Raw genomic sequence first — 24,399 nt, 5'->3', positions numbered from 1 at the left:
CACACCTTCTGAGCTTATCCTGTCAGGTTGTCATGGGAGACGGTGTCAAAAGCTTCAGCCTTCCTGAAGTCACGGTAGACAACACCCACTGCTCTCCCCTCATCTACCCAGCCAGTCATGCCATTGTAGAAGGCCATCAGATTGGTCAAGCATGACTTCCCCTTGCTGAATCCATATTGACTACTACTGATCATCTTGTCCTCCACACACTTAAGAGACAACATCCAGAATGAGTTGCTCCACCACTTTTCCAGGGATGGAGGCAAGGCTAACTGGCCTGTAGTTCCCTGGATCCTCCTTCTTGCCCTTTTTTAAGGCTGGAGTGACAATGGCTTTCCTCCAGTCCTCAGGCACCTCTCCTGTTCTCCATGACCTTTCAAAGATGATGGAGAGCCGTTCAGCACCTGCCAGCTTCCTCAGCACCAGTGGGTGCATCCCATCAGGGCCCATGGATTTGGGGGGGTCCAGTTTGCTTAAATGATCTCTAACCGAACCCTCCTTGACCAAGCGGAAGTCTCTCTCTCTCCAGGTTCCTTCTCTTATTTCCAGGGTCTGGGAACTAATGGATTATCTCACCAGGTTATATTGCAGCAGACACATCATTTCTGCCATCCTATCTACAAAAGCTCTCTTTGCTAGAGGAAAAATTCTGGAGGGAACGACAGAGACATCAGCAGGTAGGTATGGTATTGGTTACACGAACTCTTCTCCCCAGTAGAGTTCCATTTTTCCTATGCACATATGTTACCAGACTCTATGTCTTTGTCCCTCTCCAACAGAAACCAGTAAAGGCCTGTTTCACATCCATTTCTTATAAGGATGAAAAACACAAATGCACAGCTCTTCTAGCACTCTGCAAGGCAGAGAAAGAATGAGAGAAAGTAGAAAGGAAAAGAGGGAAAGAAAAAGAGGGTAAGTTACCAAGTAAGAATACTGCTGTCAGAAGCTCATGCCTGGTTTTAAATATTAATTAGTCAGCTTGAGATGAAAATAAATGGAAAAGATGGTATGCTTTCTCACTGTCAAGCAGAACCTTCCAACAGACAGAAAAAGGGCGACACATGCTTCAGTTTTCCTTAAGTGCTCTACCAATGCATTTTTGCATTTTTTTTTCCAAGTCAGTAATGATGAGAATGAAAATGGAAATCGAACACTTCACCAAGACACCCAATTCTTCCTCCCTGCCATTCAAAGGGAAACTCAGAATTGAGATCTTTGCCATTATCAGTACTCATTATACCTGTACACTCTGTTTACGCAGAAGCTTTTTCTTTTAGAGCTATGAAATGTGACTCTTCACTGAATTCCTTGAACTTTAACCAGAAAACTTCTAGTACAGAAATGTTCACATTCGGTTTAAAGAAAAAAGCTACTGGTTAAGAAAAATACTACCCAAAGAAAAATGCAGCTCCAGGAACAGATGAAACATGAGCAGAGAGCAGTAGATTTCTTTCTGTTTTCGAAACTAGCATTTCAGCATTGTCAGAAGACAATCTAAAGATTTTGAGGGAAAAGTGTTTTATTGCACAGCCTAAGCACACGGAATTGAAACTGAAACTTGAAAAATTCAAACTGAAAAGTCTCGATAGCTAAGTGGTAGGTTCTGCAATACATGCATATTAACAGTATTTTTGAGACAAACCACCACATCACTTGTTTATGTTTTCTGTTTGTTACCATTACCAGCTTGGAATTCAAATCCACCGATCTAGAGGGTGGATATGACCTTCCAGTTGGAGAAGGACCGACTACTTTTAAAAATAAAAAAGAAAAGAATTCTAAAAATCCACAGAGCAAAACATATTTTAATGACACATTCTGGAAATCTTACGTTAAACATAATTTCAAAGTGTTGGCTCTAATGAGAAAGATACGTAGGCATGGAGACCTTTAAAGGAAAAAAACCAAAGAAACAAAAAAATCACATTCTTTCAAAGAAATGGATGCCAAGGGGCTCTGTTTCCTCTGTTTCTCTGCCAAGCTCCCTGGGAACCACCCTATCCCACCTTTATTTCCTGGACTTTCTACAACTCTCCAGCTTACCTCATTCCAGGTACCACCTTCCATTTCCTCATCACCCGCCTTCTCCAAACACAGACTCATCCCTGACTTTATCCCACCCCTCATGCAGGGGTCCCCTCCCCCCTCTCTCATGTGCACCAATGTTCTTCACTTCACCCTTGAATATTCCCAACTCCTTCACCAACTGGGCAATGCTTTCCACCTCTGAAATCCCTTTCTGGTTCCAAGTCTCCAGTTTCTTGTTCAGTACTAATCTCTTTATTGTTCTGCTCTGAGCCCTTGACTCCGTTATTCCCCCCAAACAGACACACTCCATATTCACCCTGCTCTACCTGCTTCTGAAGCTGAGCCTTAATTCATTAACTAAGGAAAGTGCTTATCCACTACATAAGCTATTAAAGGCCAATTTGGAAATCAAGTGCATCAGCAAAACCTTACACACTATACTAAACTCAGAGCAATTCTGCTTAAAGGTGGACTAGACACAAAATTGTACGACTCTCAAAACCAGATAGTTTAGGACACCTGTGTAATGTATTAAATTAAGTTCTTTGTAAAGACATGGTAAGTTTTCTGCTGAATGAACACAAGATCAAAATTGCTACTACATCCCAACCAAGAAACACTGTTTTCCCAAGGTCCTGCCTCTTGCTAGCATTTATGCAACCCACCTGGGTACACCTGCTGCAATTTTCTGTTCAGAAACAGCAGCACCTCTGCAGAGGAGACACTGTCCTGCTAGCAGAGCTGTAGTGCTCACATCTTCTCTTCCCTCCCTCACCTTACCCCCTCATCAAACACACACTTACAAGCCAATCTGTAAAGTAGCCATAAGGGCTATCATGGAGCCCCGATTAGGCAACCGGCCTGTGGAAGCTCAGGTCTGCGCTATTGGAATTGTTGCTGCCAGTGCCACAGCAGCATCCTCTGCCTTTGCTCGATCCCTCCTCTTCAGACCATCGGTTCTGCTCCATCTCTCGGTTCCCAGCCACATAGCTTACTCCTCACAGCTCCTCCTCAAGCTGCCCAAGCTCCGTAGGTGGGCCTGAGCAGAAGTGTGTGCTCACTAGCCACACGTCTCTCCATTCCCATCCATCGGCTACCACCCGAGTACATACCCTTCCTGCTCCTGAAGTGACTAAAAGTGGTGAACAAAAGCTATGACCTCAGAGCCACATGTTAGAACCGGGAAAATTAAGGGGGAGAACCACTTGGATAAAAAAATCAGAGAAACAGTAATGCAAACAGAACCAACTCGCAGTCCTGCGCTCCAATCACAGGATGCCGCTGCCCCTGATCTCCTTCCAGAATTTACTGCTGAGCTAAACTTGTAGGGCCTTCGTTATAATTAGTTTCACAACAGAAATTTTAGCCTCATTTCATTCCATATACTGTTACAATAGACAAGAAGTCCTAGTGATAGCTGTAAGATTTGAGATATCAGTGATCTTGGTCACGCCAGGTCCTCATATCGAAAGGCACAAGTAGTCCTGAGATCTCCAAAACAAAAAAGACTGTCAAAGCAGTCTCTGAACAATTTTTCAGAATATGAAACCTTCCCCTTGCTACTGCTCACAAGAGTGAGGTGAGGAAGACTCTGGCAGTATTTTTATACTACATGCAGAACAGGCATATTGATGCTTAAATGCATTCACTCTACCAGAACTCCCAGTCTTCAAACACTGCCAGACCTGACACCCACACCGGGAATTACCAGTTACAAGCTAATTAGATCCAAGCCTTTTGTTCAGCTGCAAAGACATTTTGCACTTCCAAGCCACCAAATCACCACAGCTGCTGTTCAGATTTATGCTGTTCAGATCTAACGGACAAGTTTCTGGTTGTGATTGGTTTGGGAAGAATACTCAGTGGATCAAAGCTGCCTGCTACTTCTTGTAGGCATTTAAAGTCAAGAGTTTTCTGTTTGTATAATCACATCTGTGACAGTTAATTGCACAAAACTTACCTCTTTGGGCAAAGATGTTAATTTGTTTCTATCCGCATTCAAATTGTTCAGCTTCTGTAGTTTTCCAATGCTCTTCGGCAATGACTGTGCCAACAAAAACAAAATAATATGCAAGAAGAATTTGTAAATTCACAGAGTCAGAATAAAACTTCTCTCACTTTAAAAATGAATTAATAGACTGATGCATTTTCAGTGGAGTGTAGTTAACCCTCCTTACTACCAGGCTTTCCAAAGGAGACCCAAGGTTTTATCTTGCAAAAGAAATGTCCAGGAATGTCGTCTTCCAATACAAATTCACTCGTGAGTTATCTCTGCACTAAGATGATAGATGCACAACAGCTGTGTACAGAAGCATGTATGCAGAATGTCCATATTATCTAACTTTAGTCTTCCTAAACAGCTAATTGAGAGGCAAGCTTCTAACTTAGGTGCTATGAACTGACCTCTGGAGAGGCATCTTTCCAACAGGTGTAAGCTCCAAACTCAACCAAGCACCAACCTAACTTAGGAAATGCTCAAACCTAGATTTTTATAAATCTTTCTACTGTGTCAGAGTCATGTGAAGGCAGTTTCAAAATAATGGAAGGAAACACCTAACGGAAAGAAGTCTGAGATTTTATTTTAGTTGACCACATATCTTATCTAATACCTGGCTGGAGTAGATCAGCAGAGCAAGGAACAGTACAACAGCACCTCTGCAGTGCTCGAGGCTTCTATTCAGTTCCAGCAAGTCTGATCCAGATAACAAACAGCAAAAACTGGCAATAATGCAACAGCACAAACTCCGCATGAAAAACACAACAAGGCAAGTGATACCTGCATTCCACATGCTCTGATTCCCTTACTGGTCATGAAAGATTCAAGAGTGAATATGTAATTGCTTAAGCCTTTGGAAGGGTGGATTGTTACTACACACACCTTGATCTTCAGCATTCATTTAACAGCTAAGAAATAAGATGCATTTAAAGGAAGCTTGCTACTTAGTAGTAGCAAGGGTGAGTAACCTTACGAGCTAAGCGATTCAGCACTTAGCAGCAGGTCTTATTACGGCCAGCCATTTGAGCAGCCACCATCACGCTTACCTGCAGTTGGTTTTCTGTTAGAACTAGTTCAGTAAGGCTTTCGCAGTCTCCAATTGAATCTGTTAGTTGAATAAGTTTGTTCTGATCAACCTTCAAAATGGAGAGCCTCCTCAATTTTCCTGGACAGAAAGAACAACACATACGTTTAGTTTAGTATCTTCCAATACCCGATTTAATTACAGAAAATTTTACTGCTGCAAAACTTTTAGAAATCCTCTAACACAATGAATTTTTTTTTCAGGTAAAAAAAAAAAAAGAATTTAAGCATTGCTTCACTTGGTGCTTGCACTATTTTTGCAAGTTTATAACATCACTAAATTAATATTCAATATAAACATTCATATCCAATATCTAAGCATATTAAATTGTATTAAAGTTGCAATCTGAATGGTACCTCATGTAAATGTCAAGGACGTGTCTACCCAAAGGTCTATAAACAGGAGAAAATCATCTATTTTTTCCTCAATTATACAATGTTTATCAATAAAGAAGTGTTCAGAAGATGCCTACCCATGCCTACACCCATGCCTACTCAGCCACAGTAAGAAAGGCTTGCACTGAAGCGACAGCCCAAACCCAAACAGGATCAAGGTCTCTTTGTCCTAATATAGAACCCAATTAGTCAGACATGAAACCTAGGTTTATTCTTCAGACTAGAAATCAAACTTCTGTGAAGGTCTTCTCCCCAGGAAGGACAAAATACTATTTCAGAGCAGAAAGCTCACCTTGATCTGCTCCTTTGTACCAGAATGGTCTTTGGTGCAAAGCAGAGCTGATCCAGGCAGAGCCCGAGACAGAGAATTCAGGAGACATCACCAGCTGCTGACACCTCCCTACATGGTCCAAAATAGCTGTAACAGGCTGGCACATCAAATTTGCTGCTGATGCTAAATCATGAAGAGACGGCTGATACACAGAAAGATAGCCACCTAAACAGAAACTCGAGGTTCAGCAAGAATTGCAGAGCTCTGCACCTAGGCAGAATAAATCTGTGCACTGGCACAGGCTGGGAAGTCATGGGCTCTACAGGAGCCCTGCTGGAAAGGTCCTGGGGGCTATGGTGGGCACCAGGCTGAATACGAACTAGCAGTGAGCTCTCACCAGAAATCTTCACCCCCTGACTCCCCAGTTCAAGTGAGGTGCCAATGGAGGTCCAGCACAAAGCTATCAAGATGACCAGGGCACATGTGAGCTGAGGTTGAGGGAGCTGGCTTTGTTGACTCCCACCAAGAGGCAGCCAAGGATGTACCTAGGAACAGCCCACAACTACTTGAAGGGCAGTTACAGAGATGACAGAGCCAAAGTCTTTTCTGCAGTGGCAGGTGAGACAGCAATGGCCACAAATTGAAGCGTGGGGTGTCCCAGCTGGACTTTTGGAGAAGGTTCCTCACTGGGAGGCTGCGCAGCACTGACACAGGCTGCTGGGAGTGCTGGAGCCACCATCGCCAGGGCTTTAGAGACTTGGTGAGACACGGCCACAGCTGACCTGACCCACTGGTGCTGGTGACAGTCCTGTTTCAAGGGCTCTACAGGTCCACCAACCCAACCAACAATTTGGCAATCAGCTGAGCTCCTACCCGTAGCTCCCACAGAGACCAGCGAGGTTCACTTCAAGCACAATACCAGACTTTCTCTATTTTGCATAGTAAGTTCCAATAGTACACAAAAAGAGTAAGTCCTGTAGCCCTGCTCAATTTTCCAAATACAAGTAAGCTATTCTGTTCACAAAAGCAGCAATTTTATTTTTGCCTTTGTAACAAAATTACATTCACAAAAAGTTACAAAATGCACATGCAAACTAGGCCTGGCCTGAAATGGCCCAGTTCTTTGCAATCGCCTTATCCAGCAAAGGATCTCTATTTAACAGGATTCTCGAGAAGCAGCAGCTCCTCTTGTTCACAAGCTGGTGTTACAGACCAGCTCCCCTCCGGCAGGCTGCATGGGCTGTAGCCTTTCGGAAGGTACAGTTCGATTTCTGATGTACAACTATGCCGGCCAGCTCAGGTCATCAGAGAGGACTGCTACAACTCTCTACCAACCACACACTAGCCAACCGTAGGACCCACAGCAGTCACCCCAGTCCCCCAGGTTGAACTTTTAGAAAAACATTTCTTTTTTCTTAGGCTTGTATAGCATATGGAGGGAGGGAGAAGGTCTGTCCATTCTTTTGCACATTCCTGGTTAAAGCACATTCACCAGTCTTTCCCCTACACCTTTATTTTTGAGAAAGAAAAAAAAAATAATCCTGGCAAGAAGAAAGCATGCTTTCACAACACAAAACTCTCCAGACAAACAGCTGACGAGTAGTAGAGAAACAATGCCCCACTGACTACTCATCATAACTACTGCAGGGATGAAAACATTTACCTTAAAAAAGGCAATGATAATGCTTCAGAAAACACTCCTCAGTTATTAAACCTGTTTTCAGGGATCAGACACCAAAATGTTGTTGTTTGGATCCTCAATGGTGAGAAGTCATGGCCTGAAGCTGGACCAGCCTTCCACTGGGTTCAGTGTAGGATTAATCACATTGCTCAGCTGAAGATAGTCACACATCCCCACTAAAAAGGACGTATTTTTTGTAGTGATACTGTCAGTTAGTCTTATCAAGTGACTTACAGGCATGTTCCAAGCTGGAATTTTACAATGTTAGAGTTATGGTGGTGATGTAGAGACAGCAGGAACAGAGAGGATACATTAACTTTTATTTTGTTCAGACAGGTATCAAGTGAGACCAAAAAAGGATTACAAGGTAGTCATTATGCAGACAATTAAAATGCAAAATTAATAGAGCTATGCACTTCATACTAAGCAAAAAAAAAAAAAAAAAAAAAAGCTGAGACAAGCTCATCTCTTGCACAGAAAGACTTCAAAAGACTTGAAAACAAATGACTTCCAATTTCTGGTGGATTAAATGGTTCTGTGTGATAGCATTCACCATGTACTTACCAATGCCATCAGGTAAGACCTGAAGTAAATTCTGAGAAACAAGCAAGTCTGTTAAAGAAGTCAGACCACTAATTTCTTCAGGAAGGCATTCCAATTTATTTTCAGAAACATCCAGACAAAGCAGGTTTTTCAGGTTTCCTACTTCCTGCAATACAAGACAAAAAATTTAAGTCATGCCCAAACACGTAACAAAGCAATTTGAAAAATGTACTATCGCAATGAAACTCCAGAAAGAAAAACAATTCTCCATATGACCTCTAAACTGGTCATTCTTTGTATGACCTTTAAATGCAGAAAAAAAGTAAATAATTACATTTTACATACAATAAACTACAAAGTGATTCAGTCACAGTTTGTTATTCTAACTATTAAGACTGGCTTCAGTAGTCAGACAAGGTATGCTGAGCACACCCAAGCAAGCACCAGACAAAACTTGAGTTTTCCTCAAGTAAAGACTGCAAAGTTGTTTTTTCAGAACTACAGATTATCAACCTCAATGTAATTAAAGTTTGCCCCTCCCAATACCCTAGGCAAATTAGGATTAGTCTCTCCTGGCTGATACAGCAACATGCCATGACATCTAGGGATTTCGTATCTTTACATCTCCCAACTGCAACAAACGCAGAAATAGGAACTGGGAGTGTTGCTCTAGCAAGCATATTTGAATTGCCAAGTTATACTGCCATCATCTACAATTATTAATGATCACTTAATTTTTTTTACAATGGTAATCTGCCAATTATCTCAAAAGTCTGACAGAGAAATACCTTCGTCCCTATTAACCATCAGAGCACCCTCCCATTCCCCATGTATACAGACACCCCTACACACGCTGCAGATTAGTTCTCATTTTAGTCATCCAAATCATCTTTCAGAGAATAGAATGGCCGGAGCAGAAGTGTCCTTTACTTTTGACATACATGAAATTTTCCTACAGTGACAGCATTGACCCTAACTCATCAGAACAGTCTTTTTATTTTGGAAACATTTGCCTCTCAAGAGGATCTTTCATTAAACACACACCCCCTCTCCCTTTATCCTATAAGTTCATCTTTTGGACATTAGACAAAATACACAATAATGACCAGCTTCAATAGAAACAGCTGCTGAAGTCACACTTGACCTTTTATGAATGATTATCAGTATTTAACTACATCTGCTGAAAAAATTATTAGGCCAAGCCAACAAAAGGCAACAAAGCCCACTAAACTGTAACTAATTTCCAAGTTACACTGCTGACAATGAGATCAATACAGCAAATAACAGCAAACTGCACGAGGAACAGGAGAAAACAGGTTTCGATGGGGCTCTAAATGAAAAAGAGGGAAGAGAAACCATCCCACATGTTATCACAGTTCTTATGAAAGGGAATTTAAGAGTGCTGTAAGCCTTAAATGCTAAGGCCCCTCATCCCATGACTGATGTCAGATGGGGGATTTGCCTGCATAAATCAAAATTTCTATTTACGGCAACAGTTGTATTATTGTACTTCTCCCAAACACTGTATTTGAATGGAAGAAGATGATTGCAAAAAAAAAAAAAACCACACACGATGATTCATCCTCAAAATGTCAAAATTGCAATTTAGATAGATACGAAAGGTGAGGGTTAGCCCAGCCAACTAGTGGCTCCCTGATCATTGTGTCAGGACTGTAAACAGAGGATGCGTCATCCTATAAATTGAACAACGTGCCTATTAGGAAACAATTCCTTTGTCAAAATGTTTAAAAGAACATGTCTGACAACATATGATATCACATACAATCCCTTGCAGAGGAACTTGCTAAGAGAAAACCCTTACACATCCAAAACCAAACCCAGGAAAAGTGAACTGAGAAAACTATTTGATTTTAAATGACCTCCCTTTAGGTATGAATGAAAAAGTTTTCTTTTAAAGCATCTTCAAAATAGTATCAGTAGAGCTCATCTTTACCTGAGGTATTTCAGCTAACTGGTTTCCATCCAACCAGAGGTCTTTAAGATTGAAAAGTGCACCAATTGTTTCTGGCTATAACACAGAAAGTAATAATGTTAAGTAGCATAAGAGCTTCAAGTAAAAAACCGAATGGCCACCCCGTAATTACGGTCTGAGTAAACCAATCCTTACTCCAAGCACTATTTAGAGGTACCAGGGTTAAATGCAGCAAGGGTGACTGTAAGCATTTGGGAACTCCATCATATAAATTAATTGTTATAGCTTAACAAGCTACCACACTTTCCCTGACATGTACTAACAAACTGCATGCACACTGTTAATCTACTGCAAATCCAACATTTAATTGAGTCAGCTTAAGGGAGATGACAGATATCTTTTGGTAGATCTATCTGCCACAATGTCAGACACTGCAACCCTCAGTAGTTTGCCTCAGCCCTTTCCCAAAGATTCCTACTCCCACTCTGGAAAGAGCTGAGCCCAGCTCCCTACAGAAGCCCATGTGTTCATGGTAACCGCAAGGGCAGACAAAAGTTTATGCCCTTCCACTCCTTTTTCTTTCCATAGAAAAAGTCTGTGCAATGCTCTCATTCTCTAGAGATCAGCTGCAATTTTGGGGGTAAAGTAATATTGTACTGAACAAGACTAAGTAGATATGGAAAGCACTGACTCATTGCCAAAATTCATCTGTATGTATGAAAAGACTCTCCTTCCACATATTTTTCTTTCTTCAATTTTGGACATCCCATGACCTATTTAATCTAAATAATGTGTAAAACAAGACCAACATGCACTTTCAGTGCTATGTTCTCTTACCAAGAGATAAAGTTCATTGTTTCCTAAATCAAGTTCTTCTAGTCGCTGCAGCTGGGCAAGTGATCTGTGAGATGAGATAAGTCAAAACAAAACCACATCAGACTAAACCAACAGAAACTCCATGTATAATGAGCTCACTTTTCTGAAACTCATATTTCAAATTACAATGTATTATAGACAGACAGTTATTTTACTAGGCATAGGCTATTTGCAGTAATACCTTACTGAAAAAATAATTTGGTTTGTCAGTATAACTTGTATGCCCTTGAAACTTAAAACTTCAGTATAGGCAATCACATCATTATTCTTTTTTTAACCATCAGTCCCTCGGTTTGGACAACACCACAGTTTAGTATAGTTGGTTAGATTTATTTTTAGGGGGAATTTACAGTTACGCAACTGGATAAAAATTCCCCATAGTGATCACATGCAACAGTGTGACTCAAGACTCAATAAATCCATCATTTATGTTCTCAATATGATCTATCCATTCGTGAAGTATTTCAGGTTGGATTTGAGGATTCAAACAGAGGGGGGCCTAAAAGGATGTAAAAGAAGTTCTCCGGACATGAGTACACACAGGCGGTCATCCTTCTATATCAAAAGCAATCTTTGCAGAGCTCTTGTTTACCCTCCCCAAAGCCACGGTAGCACAAAAGCCAGTAAGACTCGTCAGCTACATTACTGACAGTCAGAATTTTCCAGGAGCAATAAAATTGTCAACATTTGGGATAGCTTCATTCTGACACCGCATGGCAAAACCTAGCTAGCAATTCATATCTTCTGACCACTGACATTTAAAGTGCCTTGTGGCTCACGGCTATAAACAGCCACAACAGAGGTACTGGTTAGATTGACAGGAAAAAAGGACCCCAAAGCGACTGGGGAAGAGATCGTGATTAAAATAGGTTAAATCTATTACAGTATCTATTAGATTATCTAAACAAGCAGAACAGGAGTCACCAAAACTCTTGCAAGAAGCAGTCAAGTAGTGAAGGAAGGAAACTCCTTCACGAGAGAAAGAAGAGGCTTCTTCCAAGCAGCCAAAAAGCATCTCCAAAATATAAGACACCCCATTAATCTTACAAAAGACCACCAATTCCTTTCCCACAATACAGATAGTATTAATCTAGATTTCTTTTTTTCCCCAAAATCATGGTAGGTGGAGTCAGACTTCAGACATCAGTCGGCCTAGTTGGTCACCAGGGCTTTCAACTCCAGGTTTTGGAAGTTTTTGGTTACTTAGCCCTGAACATGAACGCTTATTTAAATGCTATGAAGGTCTAGAGTGGAAACCTCTGAGATCCTATTACCCTGCTTTCACAGTTACGAAATTTTCAGCATGAGAACAACCCAAACCGCTGCTCCCGCTGCTGATGCACTAGTTCAAAGCGTGCAGGAAGAAACGTTTGGTGCTGCTGCATTTTATACAGAATATTTGTATAGAGTAAAACCAATCGACACAGACTGCAGGTTCCTGCTACTGACCAAGTACAACTAGAAGTAAGGGACGTAACTAGGTGTAGCCAAAACAAAACTGTATCTCATACACGTTGTCAGTCAGCACTGAATATTTTTTCTAGCTGTCATTCAGTTTCATATGTTAGCAGATTTTACAAATAAGAACATTTTATGTCAATATAATCAAATATATGAAATGTCACGTCACTTACTCAGGTAAATATGTCAGCAAATTTTCTCTAAGTTCCAGTGAAGCCAGGTTATAAAGACTAAAAAAAAATAATAAAGAAATAAACAAAAACCCACCACATTTTAATGCAATCTTACTTTTTATATTCCATACTTTCAGAAGAAGTGTGTTTACACAGTTTAAAACAAAACTGCTGTGAACCAATTTTTGTGTTATTTTAATTCAACCAGACCATCATGTGAAAGGCAGCATACAAAGACTGGAAGCTTTTGCTTGTTTCTCTGTGATATTTCAACACATTAAAGCTAGAAAGTAAGCAGACAAAACACAAATTTCCATTTGTTAAAAGGTCAGCAGTTGCAAGTTACTGAACAGAGCATATTCATACCAATTGTATTTACTTACTCGCTTCCAGAATCTGGCATGGGCTACCGCATTTACAGAGCATCAGGTAAACCCATCGCTGTTCTAACCACGGCATGCTCATTACTGTAAGGGACATTGTGCTTCTAAGCGGCTCACATACTCCATATCCCAGGCTTTTACTAACATCACCATAGCAACATTCAGATTTTTCAGGGGTTTATTTATGACTAAATGGAACACAAGGAGTCAGACATTATCCCAACACTATAATCTGCTCTAATCCTCCAGCGACACAGAGAAAAAATAAGATATAAAAAAAATAATCAGATATGGCGACTGCAAACAAGAGAGTATGTTCTGTCCTGGTGTGCAGGGAAGGGGGACAGTGCGCTAGGCTTTAAATAAAATCTAGATTAAAAAAGGAATTCCACTAAATTTGAAACACGTTAAATCTAAACCCAAAATGGTTTTGTTTGTACACCTTAGCAAAAAAAAACAACAACCAACCAAGCCCGTGTAGTCAGACCACATAAAATTGAAATATTTGTTTTCACTTCAAACAATACCAACATACTGAATTACAGGATCATTAGTTAGTCCCAGTAAAAAAGCAGCTGATAACCTGAACAAAACTAAAGAAAAACGTTCATATTGTGACTCCAATACAGCTATCTAAGCAGGGAAAGCAACACAACTGATGTAATGAGTTATTAAATGGGAAAGAAGATTTTTTTATGGATTGACTTTGGATGGTGTCTGAAAAACACATCCTTATTTCAAGCACCTATTTCGTCATGCATTCACAAAACAGTGAATGAAATCTCACAGGAGCTTTGACTATGGTCTCAGCAGTCCTCCCCAGCTTTTAAAATAAGCACTTTTTACCCAACGGGTTCTGTATTCCTCCAGAAGAAATACAGTTAAAACACACCATACAGGTGAAGATATTTTAGTAGAAGCCTATTACAAATTCAACTAAAAGATAAGCGAGAATAACTCAGCTACTGCCACTCCAAATCATTCGACAGAAACAGGGTAATAAGGAAGCCATCATTCCAGTAACACAAGAGAAAACTCTGACATAAAAATTTTCATACTGTAAAACACAAGTCAAGATGGGACACGGTACCCAACAACCTCACAGAAACCAAACCAGGGGAAGGGGAGAGGGAAGTGCTGACGGAGAACTGTTTCTCTCCGAGGAACGTGGGTCTGTTCTTACTCACTTTGCCACCCACAGACTGCCATTACATTTTTGTTTACAGGTTTTCTAGAAACCTATTCCAACCTTCCTTTGAATTTCACACTTTCTCTTCAAGCTCTTATTAGGTGAGGCCTGTGATTCACTTTTATCAAGAGAATACAAAAAGGATGCGCACACCACCAAACTGCCTTCTAATCCTGTGTTTACAGATCACCCCGCATCCACTTGTCTCCCTCCTCATCACATTGAAGTGTCAAGGTGTAAAATGGTGCAATCTCTTAATTTCTCTTCTTGTATCAGGTTAAGCAGAAATCTTTGTCAGCAAAACCATGTTCAACAGCAAGAACTTAGAAACCATCATCTTAATCAGCCTCACCGTATCATTAAACTGGGGCAGGCCAGTGAACCAGCTCAGGAAACTGATCCTGCTTAAAAATAACCTGGCAAAGAGAGTAACAGATCCCTAATCCAAGAGAGAATAAATCCCCTTAAACACCTGGGCCAGTACAACTGCCAAGGAGGCGGAGGGAAGGCATCTGCACTGCCCAAGCCAGCAGTGCCAGGGCTGTAGCTGTGCCCTCGGACACCCAGCAACAGCCCTCTTTGCACCCAGCCACGTACCATGTGTTTCGGAGACTGACTGTGGCCCATCGCAGTCCCAGCCTAGGTTCCGTTCTTACAGGAGTCAGCTATGTATGGGATTAATGTTTTCATCTCTAATGACACAGCTTTCTGGAGGAGAAATGCTTTGTTTACAGCTATTCTCACCCATAGCATGTTCACAAATGTAACTCTACCCTGGAACAAAACAAGGACACTGCCCACCACCCCTTTAATCTATCCTTTCTGCTTCTTTACTTCTTCCAAGGTCTGGAGTCCAAACCCAAAGTACGTGGACCCCAATAGGCAAAAGGAAGCTTCCCACCAAGTCATGTAAAATAGAGACTACGGCTATGAAGCTCATACCAGCAAAGCCGCCCCGTTAGACTGAAGTATTATGTTTAAGTTGGGTTCATCTAAAAGAGAGGCCAGAAAATGAGAGGAAATTTTTGACTTATTACTCTTAAATTTCAACTAATTACAGAAGCAGCTCCCAGCAAATTTATGTGCTGCGATTTAAAATGGGAAAATGTGACAGTTATCATATAAAATAGTATCACATAAAAGGTGTGCTGATGTACCAAAGTACCAATCTCCAACACATTACAGAGCAGAAGTATAGCTCTTCCTTAAATTTACCAACAGGTTCTTAACACATTCTATGTTCACTAACATTTTTCTGGTTTTAAGGTATGTTAACAAATGGTATTTTTAGTCGTTTACAAGAAAAATCCTACAGTTCTTGCTATTTTTCAAATATGTTTTCTGATTTAATAACACATTCTCTCCAGAAAGTGTAATTCTTCCTCTTCTCAACTACAAATAGAGCTTTTTCACAATGTACTAAATGAAATAATTTCTTCTTTCCTCTCTGCCCTTAATTATATGGGTGCACTGTTAGGCAAGAGTCTTTCTGAAGTCTCTGAAAGGAACTATAAGAAGCCACACTTTAATGATTTCAGAGTCTTTCCCTTTTTTTTTCTAATCTTCACCTAGGAGAGAAACCCTGCCATGGGCGGGTTATCAATCCATAAAACGCAAAGGCAACAGCAATCTAGTCTATTCAGACAGGAGAGAACAGTTCCATCAGCGGCTGTTCACCAAGTGCATTTAGAAGTACAAATGCACCGCACAGCACTGCAGGCTGCTCTCCAACACATACAAAAAAGTCCCTGCTCCCCGCAAAAAACCCCAACAGAAAACGTACAAGCAAAATGTCATCTACATTCTAAAGGACAAAGAAAAAAAACAAGAAAAAAAAATGCAAAAAACCTCTAAGTACTTTTCCAAGACTACTATGTTAAGAAGTTATTTCACACAAGCTTGTAAAAAGCATTCATATTGTAAGAACTCTCACCGCCAAAGATACCACACACACCTCCAACAGTGAGCGTGTGTGTGAAATTCCTGAGCGCAAGGCAACAGTCAAACCAGGTGGAAGATGCAGTAACTGAAATAATTACAAAGTTTTCCATCTCAGCATTCCAGATGATTTCTGCTGTAAGGGTGGAACCAAGTTGAATTTAAAGGTACAATATGGCTAAAAATGTCATTTTCAGTACAAACCAGATACACTTTAGGTACAGCACTGAATCAGTAACTGGATAATGGTATTCATCATGTGAGCTAGAAGAATGAAAAGAAGAATGTGAATCAATAATTGAGAACAAAACTAATAGCAACAAAGTAGTCCATAAATGCTGAAAGTGCCTTTCCTGAGCATTCCTGTAGGGATTTGAGACAGAAACTCACAATCCAACACCGTCTACAGCTAAGGAACACATCAAATACTCCTTCGTGTCAACTGCAGTGGTGTCCTCCAAAACAAACACAAGGTTAGAACCAGCCACCAAGATCGGAACCAAAGCATCATCATCGTCTTCTTCCAAAGCAAGTCAGTTTTTCTTTGGATTAATTACAGAGAGATTATCAGTAGCAACACGCCCTACAAAACAGCCATTTTACAAGCAAATGACTCTCCGGACAACAGCAATTCACCGCAATAGGTAAAACAACATCAACTGCAGTTAAAAAAGAAAGAGAGAGACAATGAGGTACGTTCCCTAGTTACCTTGGATGAAATTCCATTTTCAGCGTACCACATACGTCAAATACACTCTGTCTTGTAATGTTATAAAATACAAAGCTGAGATGAGTTATTCTACTGCTTTAACTCTATCAGGGACAGCTGCATCATTCTCCTATTCAAGTGGACAGAAAGTCAGCCTTAAGAGTGACAACAGACAACACTATATATCCCATTTTTATCCCAGTCCCTCCATCGGGACTGGGAGCACCCAAGCCCTTGGGGTACACCAGCAAAGGCTTCTGAAGAAAGCACTGGGAAGCACAGTAAGGCATACGCTATTTTCTTGTGAAAATGAAGTTAAAAATGCAAAGGTAGAAAGAGAAATGTGGAAAAAGCTAGGAGAAAATGAAGATAGATTATAAAAGGACTAACACAAAAGCTAAAGGTGCTTAGTCAATAAAAACTGGACAATAGTCTTCTCTTATTTGAGTAATAAAAGTCACATATTTTGACCTTATGTCAAAAGCACCACACAGCTGAGCATGCAAGACAAGAAGTCAGGTTTTGGGAAATAAGGAGGCTAGGTTGAAAGAGATGAAGATATAAAGCACCTGCAAAAATGCATGGTCCCATCTGCACCCTTTCCAGCAAGTTTCAGCTAATGGTTAGGGGAATGTAAAATCCCAAACGTAGTTTTGCCTCACATTTGTAAGACTGCAAAGAGAAGGGAAAGACAGGACAACAGGCATGGTCCCCATCTTTATACAGAACAAGGGAAGGTCCTACACAATAAGGATGGCTAAGGTGAAAACACAGTACAGATTCTGAATTTGGTCTGGTATTACATTCTCTACGCAGCAGTAGCGATGGCGACAGAACACAGTCCAAGGATGCAGCACACATATTTCCACCAGTTCCAAAGGACTTCAGCTCACTGGGCCAGCATCTGAAGATTACTGTTACTTTGGTAACGCCTGTCCCTTTATCTCTACGCGGCATGTTCACTTTGAAAATTCATCATGGCACTAGACTGGGAAGGAAAGGAGTTTAAACTAGGCAATTCATTTTCTTCTTTGTGCAGAAAAGGAACGTGTTGGTTTTTCAGCCTATCAAGGGTCTTCCAAGAGATGAGAAGGTAACTCTGGTACTCCGACAATAGCATATAAAATGCATGAAACTAGCCATATTTAAATATATTACAGCCCATCCCCACTGCCCAAATAAAACTACCAATAGCATGTATGACCCTGCCTCAGGACACACTAGTTAGGTGACCAGTCACTCATCTGACAGGATCCTATTAAGCTACTCTCCTCCCACAAGGCTTCTAGCTGCAGACAGACAATGCATTGAGAACCTGACATTTAGCAGCTTTTTTTCCCTTAAGGACATGACAGGGTTGATCAGTCACTAGCCAGCTCTCAAAATGCCACTTACTCAGCCCATAAACATTTGAATGTACAGCATGCACCTTTGGGATAGGCTCCTGTTCCAAGCCACTCCCAAAAGAAGCCTCTTTCACCCTCTCTTCCTTGACTGTATCATTGACTGCAGAAGGAGCCTGAAAAGACCAGTCTCCAAAGTCCAGCTCCTACACCAACCATACCCCGGGCTGCATCCCAAGCAGTGTGACCAGCAGGTCGAGGGACGGGATTCTGCCCCTCTGCTCCGCTCTGGTGAGACCCTCCCCTGCAGTCCTGCCTTCAGCTCTGGGGTCCTCAGCACAAGAAGGACATGGACCTGTTGGAGCGAGTCCAGAGGAGGCCACGAAGATGATCCGAGGGCTGGAGCACCTCTGCTGTGAGGACAGGCTGAGAGAGTTGGGGTTGTTCAGCCTGGAGAAGAGAAGGCTCCGGGCAGACCTTAGAGCAGCCTTCCAGTACCCAAAGGGGCCGATAAGAAAGCTGGGGAGGGACTTTTTACAAGGGCATGGAGTGATAGGACAAGGGGTAATGGCTTTAAACTGGAAGAGGGAAGATTCAGATGAGATATCAGGAAGAAATTCTTCCCGGTGAGGGTGGTGAGGCAGTGGCAGATGTTGCCCAGAGAAGCTGTGGCTGCCCCATCCCTGGAAGTGTTCCAAGGCCAGGTTGAATGGGGCTTTGAGCAACCAGATCTAACGAAAGATGTCTCTGCCGACAACAGGAAGGCTGAATTAGATGATCTTTGAAGGTCCCTTCCAACCCAAAGCACTCTATGATTCTATGAAATTAGGTGCTTAAACTTGGGCAGTTTCAAGACCTTCTGCAGCACGCACCCCTTTCCAGAGTTAACAACCACTTCAGTTCTTGCCTGAGTCCGCCTTGCTTCACCCATACACAGTTACTATACCTGCTAGCACCTCACCCTTCCCCAGGGCCTGAAGAACCAGCTCCATGCGGGATTTTGGTGTGATGATATTTCCAACACAACAAAAGCAGTATTAGCCTTATAGGGAAGATTATGCTTCCTGAATTTCCTACGGTTCTGTTAACATATAACCATGTAGTCCGTGGTCTATATGCTCCCAGTATGCATTTTGCCCTCCTTTCTAAAACGTTCAACACTATGTGCTTATTTTGCTTCCAACTACTGCTTAATGCTGGCATATAATTAGACAAAGTTACAATGAAAGAACCTTAAAATTCATATCCACTTCACAGTAACTTACAAATAGTACAGAATTGCAGCTAGTTTGCTTTTTTCAAGAAGATTAGTTCTTCAAAAAGACTAGTTTAAGCTTAAAGCTTGCTTCCCCCTCACCCCACCCCCCCAAATGTCAGCTTTAACCAGTCTCCTGCCCCTTTGCTTGGTTACCCTTCAGTTACGCAAACCTGTTTTACAGTGTGAATGATAAAGAGCAGCACTAATGAATTTTTGTAAGATTAATCCGATAGAATTTAGGATTCAATAGGAGAGTGCAATTTTTGCAAATTCTTAGCTACTGAATCCCAGAAATCCTTACGTGAGTCAGAAATTACAGGAAGTATTAATTTCCTAAATGAGGGCACTTAGCCATTTCAAAGCAAACTATCTTGACACACACGAAGTCCTACGGTTCTACCTCAGAATATAAGGGATGCTGTAAAAACAACTGCAAAGCAAGGTAATTAGACTTAGTTTCGACGAAATTGTTATGTCTCACCAGTATTGCTAAAGGCCATTCTTCCAGAAGTCATCTTCGAGAGCATTCCCCCTCCTCCTTTTTGGAGGCAAAGCAACTTCAAGCAATTTACATCCAAGTTAAACGTTATTCTTTCCTCTCAGGTTCAGGTGTATAGTGTGCAAGGGAAAGGCACATGAGGCGTTCCTCAACAGTCCACTTCTGAAGTTTGACAAACAGGACAGTATTCTAGTAAGCACAATTCTAGTAAGAAAATCTGAAAGTAAGGATTATGTTCCTAACACTTGCCATTTTCTACAGAGCTGAGAGAAGTGCACACAAATTATGGGGGGAAAATACTCCTTCCTTGGAAGACTGATTTTAAACAGGCACAAAAGAAAGTAAAGTTGATAATTTTGTCATCCTAGACTTAAACGGTAAAGACATCGAAAGCCAGAGGAAGAGCATTTGCATAGTCAAGTTACTCAAACTGAATTGTCAATACCATTAACTGGCTTGTAAAAAGCTACAGATTTTCCACAAGTGAAAACAGAAGGATAAAAAACATTAGTATCTTATTAGTCACTAACTGGAGGAAAGACTAAACAGCCAGTCAGTAGTACAAGACACATCCAAATTCTAAAAACAGAGGAAAGTTCTACAGTTTATGGCCAAGGAATTCCCTAAAGAGGTAACAGAGGTAGTCTAAGCTGCTAAATGAGACTAGTTTTCTACATAAGCTTGGTTTTCAAGTTGCTGAGATCAGTTCTACTCTCTCTCCCTCACACACAGGAACAAGCACGGTCCAAAAAAGGGACAGGAACACTGAACTCCCTATGACCTTCAAAAAGGATCATTAAGAAGAAGACAGAGATTCGCAATTACGGTTCAGCCTGTTCACTTTTGAATGTCTTAAATGAACATTCTCCAATTTGCTTATCAAGATTACTGAAACAGGTTGGGGAGGCTAAGCCACTTCATTATTACAACAATATTTCATTTTCAAAATACCTTCCATTCCACTCACGCAACATCAATCTTCAACAACTTAGATAAAAAATGGAATTACTTTATTTCAAAAAAATATTGCTAAATATATGTTAAATATTTCTTCCTTGTGTAACATACAAGATCCAAGATCTCTTACTTAAAGGCCAGATGGCATTGCATTCACTATTACATTGTTAAACAGCATTCCTGAAATAAACTTTCAAGTTCCTTAACATTCAGTTTTGCCATTTAGCAAACAGCTGTGATTAACACTGAACGCTCTACCTACTCAAACTCTGTAAATATTACTTGTCATGCTAAATTCAGATAAGCCAGAGTGAGAGCTTTTAATACTATTTATATCAGCCGAGCCAGACCACCTACAGTCTTCCTTCTACGTATTTGCAAGATAAGCCTCCCCATCACTTTTGTTGTATCATGTAAGACCATATTTTAATCAGACATTATTATGCTAAACCTTAAAACAGATTTACATTGTCTTGTTCCACACAATGTTAAGAACACTTTCCATTCTGTGTGATGCTACCAGATGTGTAATCTACACTTGAGGCATCCTAGCATACTCTAAGAAAAACACAGTCAAGGACTGGCCCAGGAATCCATTATCAGAATAAGCATGCCATTCCGATCTGCTTCTGGATCACCTGCATCGAGTGCATTGTTCTTGCCTTTGAAGACCTTTTATTCTCCAGCTACCCCTATTCAGATCAACATTACAGATTCTGAGTTCAGAAGTTGCTGGAAACTTCAAAACCCCTAGAATTAAACACACATATATAAAAAAACCACCACGCTCAGCGACTTTGTTTCTTTAACATGAAATCTCTGGATATTTGTGGTACCACGCCTCTTGAAAAGCATGCCTATAATAAATCCTTCTATAAAACAATGCTCCTAAGTGCAGTAACATTTGCTCTATTCTTTTCATTATGTTCACTGTCATAATGAAATGCCTATTTCAGCATTCTACCTGCTAGCTGCCAACATTAAGAGGAAAATTTCTCCGCTTACCTGGTAATTCCCTTTCAGTAGTAAGGTCCACAGATCCATTCAGCCTGCTTGCAGCTTGGGGGTAAACCAGACTCATCAGTCATCGGTATCAGAAGAGTATCCTCCCCATCTAAAGAAATTCACCCTCCACAAATCAAAAGTTTCTAAAGCTAAAATAAAGCTATTCTGCTTTCTTGCACCACAGGCTGTGCAGTTCTTGGAAAAAAAGGGTAGGGAGGGAGGCTGTGAATGATGGGAATTCTACAAATCATGATATTATTATGATTTTTTGTTGAATCCTTAGGATTTGGAGATCATGTCCAAGTAGGAGACCATCTGTACATTTTAGAGTGGGGAAAAAAAGAAAAGTAAAGATTGCGTATGGCAGAGGAAAATCTTCTTTTACTTGCCATGTTAAGAGTTCAGGCAGGGAACTTACAAAACACTCTACCTGCCAGTCAGTACTAATCTCATAATTTAAACAGTAGCATCCAAAAAAAAAAAAAAAAAGCGCAAAGTAATCTTTATCTTTTCCAGGCATAGACAAAACTGCTGAAAAAAATAGTGGAAGCTAAAAACTGGATATGAGTTAGACGTTTGGTGTGCTGATGGGCAGCAGGCCTTAAATTATAATTTAAAGCACAGTAGCGAAGCTGTGCACTTTGGTTCAGCTGTTAAAGAAACTTGTTGATTTTGTTGTCCCCACAGAGTTTAACTGTCTTTCAAATAATAAGCATTTCATGCCGAAAGGACTGGTTTTTTGGCTAGGGCCAATTCCTTGTGAAGCACCCATCTGAGAGTCCACTGCTAGAGTAAACATCACAGCCGCACATAAAAGGCTTTCCAAAGAAGGTACCTGGCCTTTGTTCAAGCCTAAGAACCACAAATAAACATATAAAGCTGACACAATCTCTCTTTTCTTTCTAGATATTAAGCCATGAGAGCGCTATATGGATCTTTAAGTTCACAAATCTTTGCTGGTAAAAAGCCCACATCCCAGTGGGCTGGGGCAGCACAGGGCTTGGGGGGGGGAACTAACCCTGGAGCCAACACTACGGAATGAACACACACGGACAGGCAGACATCAGATCATTCATGCTACTGTGAGGTATGCCCTAGGAAGCCTTACAAACACCTTGATTTACCCAAATACCCTTTCATTCAAAGACTCTGATTTTTGAATTTCAGGAAAAAGTCACGCCCCCTGTTTTGAGTGTTACACGAATAAGGAAGTATTGAAGAAAAATCCTGGAAGCAAGTGGAAAGTCCTAAATGCTACCCACGCTAGGAGGAACAGGTTACGCTTGCTCGTTGGGCAGCTCTACAGACACACACGGTCCTGCAGAAGAGGCGAGGAAATTAGACTTTCTCTCTTTAGAGTGAGTAAGGCTGTAAAAGACGCTCCCACTCACAGCTGAAATTGTACAACCTGTTTCTCCAAATGGTTCAACTAGCCAACAGGACAACTCCTGCTCCAAGCTGCACCCACCTAATTATTAGCTAAAATCTCTCACATGAATTAGCATTCCCTGTTTTACTCCCAATAGCAATGACACTATGAGTTAAGAGAACACAAATCACGGTGAAACAAAAAAATAGCCCTGGTAATATTAAGGCATCTAGTTTGTTATCAACTCCTAAGGCAGTGTGTCACACATCTTTCCAATATGCCCCAAAACAACACATGAGCTGAAAAGAGGAATGCTTCATCTAACAAAGGCAAACTTTCAGCACCTATACAGGCACTGGATAAGCAGACTGATTTGGTCACACAGAAGAAGAAAAGTTGATGTACATTGAGCATGGCTATGCACAAGCTGGAAGAAAGACAAAAAGTTGAAGGGAGGTCTTGCTTATGTTCTTCAAATATCCAGTTAGGACCCTCAAAAATACTCCTTTTGGCAACACAAAGGAAAAGAAAAATATAAAAGGTGTATGCAGAAAAATTCTTAATGGCACAGTAAAAATATTAACAGCAACTCTACGTATCAATGGCTTGAACAAGTTCAGACACTGGCCTGGGACAGTAAAGCTGAGCATTGGCATTCATCTTACACCTAGACCATATGAAAAATGGACTGAATATCTGAATTCATGAGGAAGACACACTTCCACTAATGGTTCACCACAAGGCAATTCAAGACTATTATCTGCCATTAGGAAGAACTTCCTAACTAATCTTCAAAGTATTGCTGTTTGGAAAATACTTGCCATTACTTTTGTTGCTTTCCCCATTTAAGACAGTAGGGCAAATTTGCAGTTCCACAAGATTGTAAGTAGGTAGCTTAAAAAAAAAAAAGAGAGAGAAAAAAAGACCGAAACACTAAGTACATACTGATCACTGTACTACCTGAAGATGAATTAGAGATTTCACTGGTTGTATTGGGCATAAGACCATAAGAATTTAGGACACATTTCCCTGTTTCCACATACTCTAGTGGCCAGAAGACCGGCATCAAGCGCAGAGATTTCAAGTTTTCCCCAAAACAAGCCCAACTGCAGTAGAATAATCACCAGTATACATTTGTTTGCTTACTATTTCACATATCTCATACAAAGCACATAGGTCCAGTCTATTCCATCAAATAACACCATGGATTATTATCCAAAGCACAGAGAAACTCCAGTAAGGCATCTGCAAACACATCCAAACCCCTTTTAAAGCCTTACTTAGTCTCTTAAGCCAGAAAGACAAGAT

At 40.8% G+C, this 24,399-nt stretch overlaps 1 protein-coding gene across 1 annotated transcript in view; it reads right to left on the bottom strand.

Annotated features, from left to right (window-relative positions):
- Positions 1-3,988: 3,988 nt before the first annotated feature.
- The window catches only part of LOC104156165 (leucine-rich repeat-containing protein 1-like), a gene marked incomplete at its 3' end in the record, with an annotated part of 54,855 nt that continues 34,444 nt past the window's right edge, over positions 3,989-24,399 (bottom strand). Inside the window, exons 7-12 of the mRNA XM_009699603.1 lie at positions 12,442-12,498; positions 10,769-10,832; positions 9,953-10,027; positions 8,020-8,164; positions 5,071-5,189; positions 3,989-4,072 (exon numbers count right to left, since the gene is read on the bottom strand). Coding sequence (XP_009697905.1) covers positions 3,989-4,072; positions 5,071-5,189; positions 8,020-8,164; positions 9,953-10,027; positions 10,769-10,832; positions 12,442-12,498 — 544 coding nt within the window. The remainder of the gene's footprint in view (positions 4,073-5,070; positions 5,190-8,019; positions 8,165-9,952; positions 10,028-10,768; positions 10,833-12,441; positions 12,499-24,399) is intronic.

This window comes from Cariama cristata, unplaced genomic scaffold, assembly GCF_000690535.1.
Source record: "Cariama cristata isolate BGI_N322 unplaced genomic scaffold, ASM69053v1 scaffold18664, whole genome shotgun sequence".
Lineage (NCBI taxonomy): Eukaryota > Metazoa > Chordata > Aves > Cariamiformes > Cariamidae > Cariama > Cariama cristata.
Note: the sequence above shows the minus strand (reverse complement) of the source record. Positions and strands in the feature narration are given on the sequence as shown.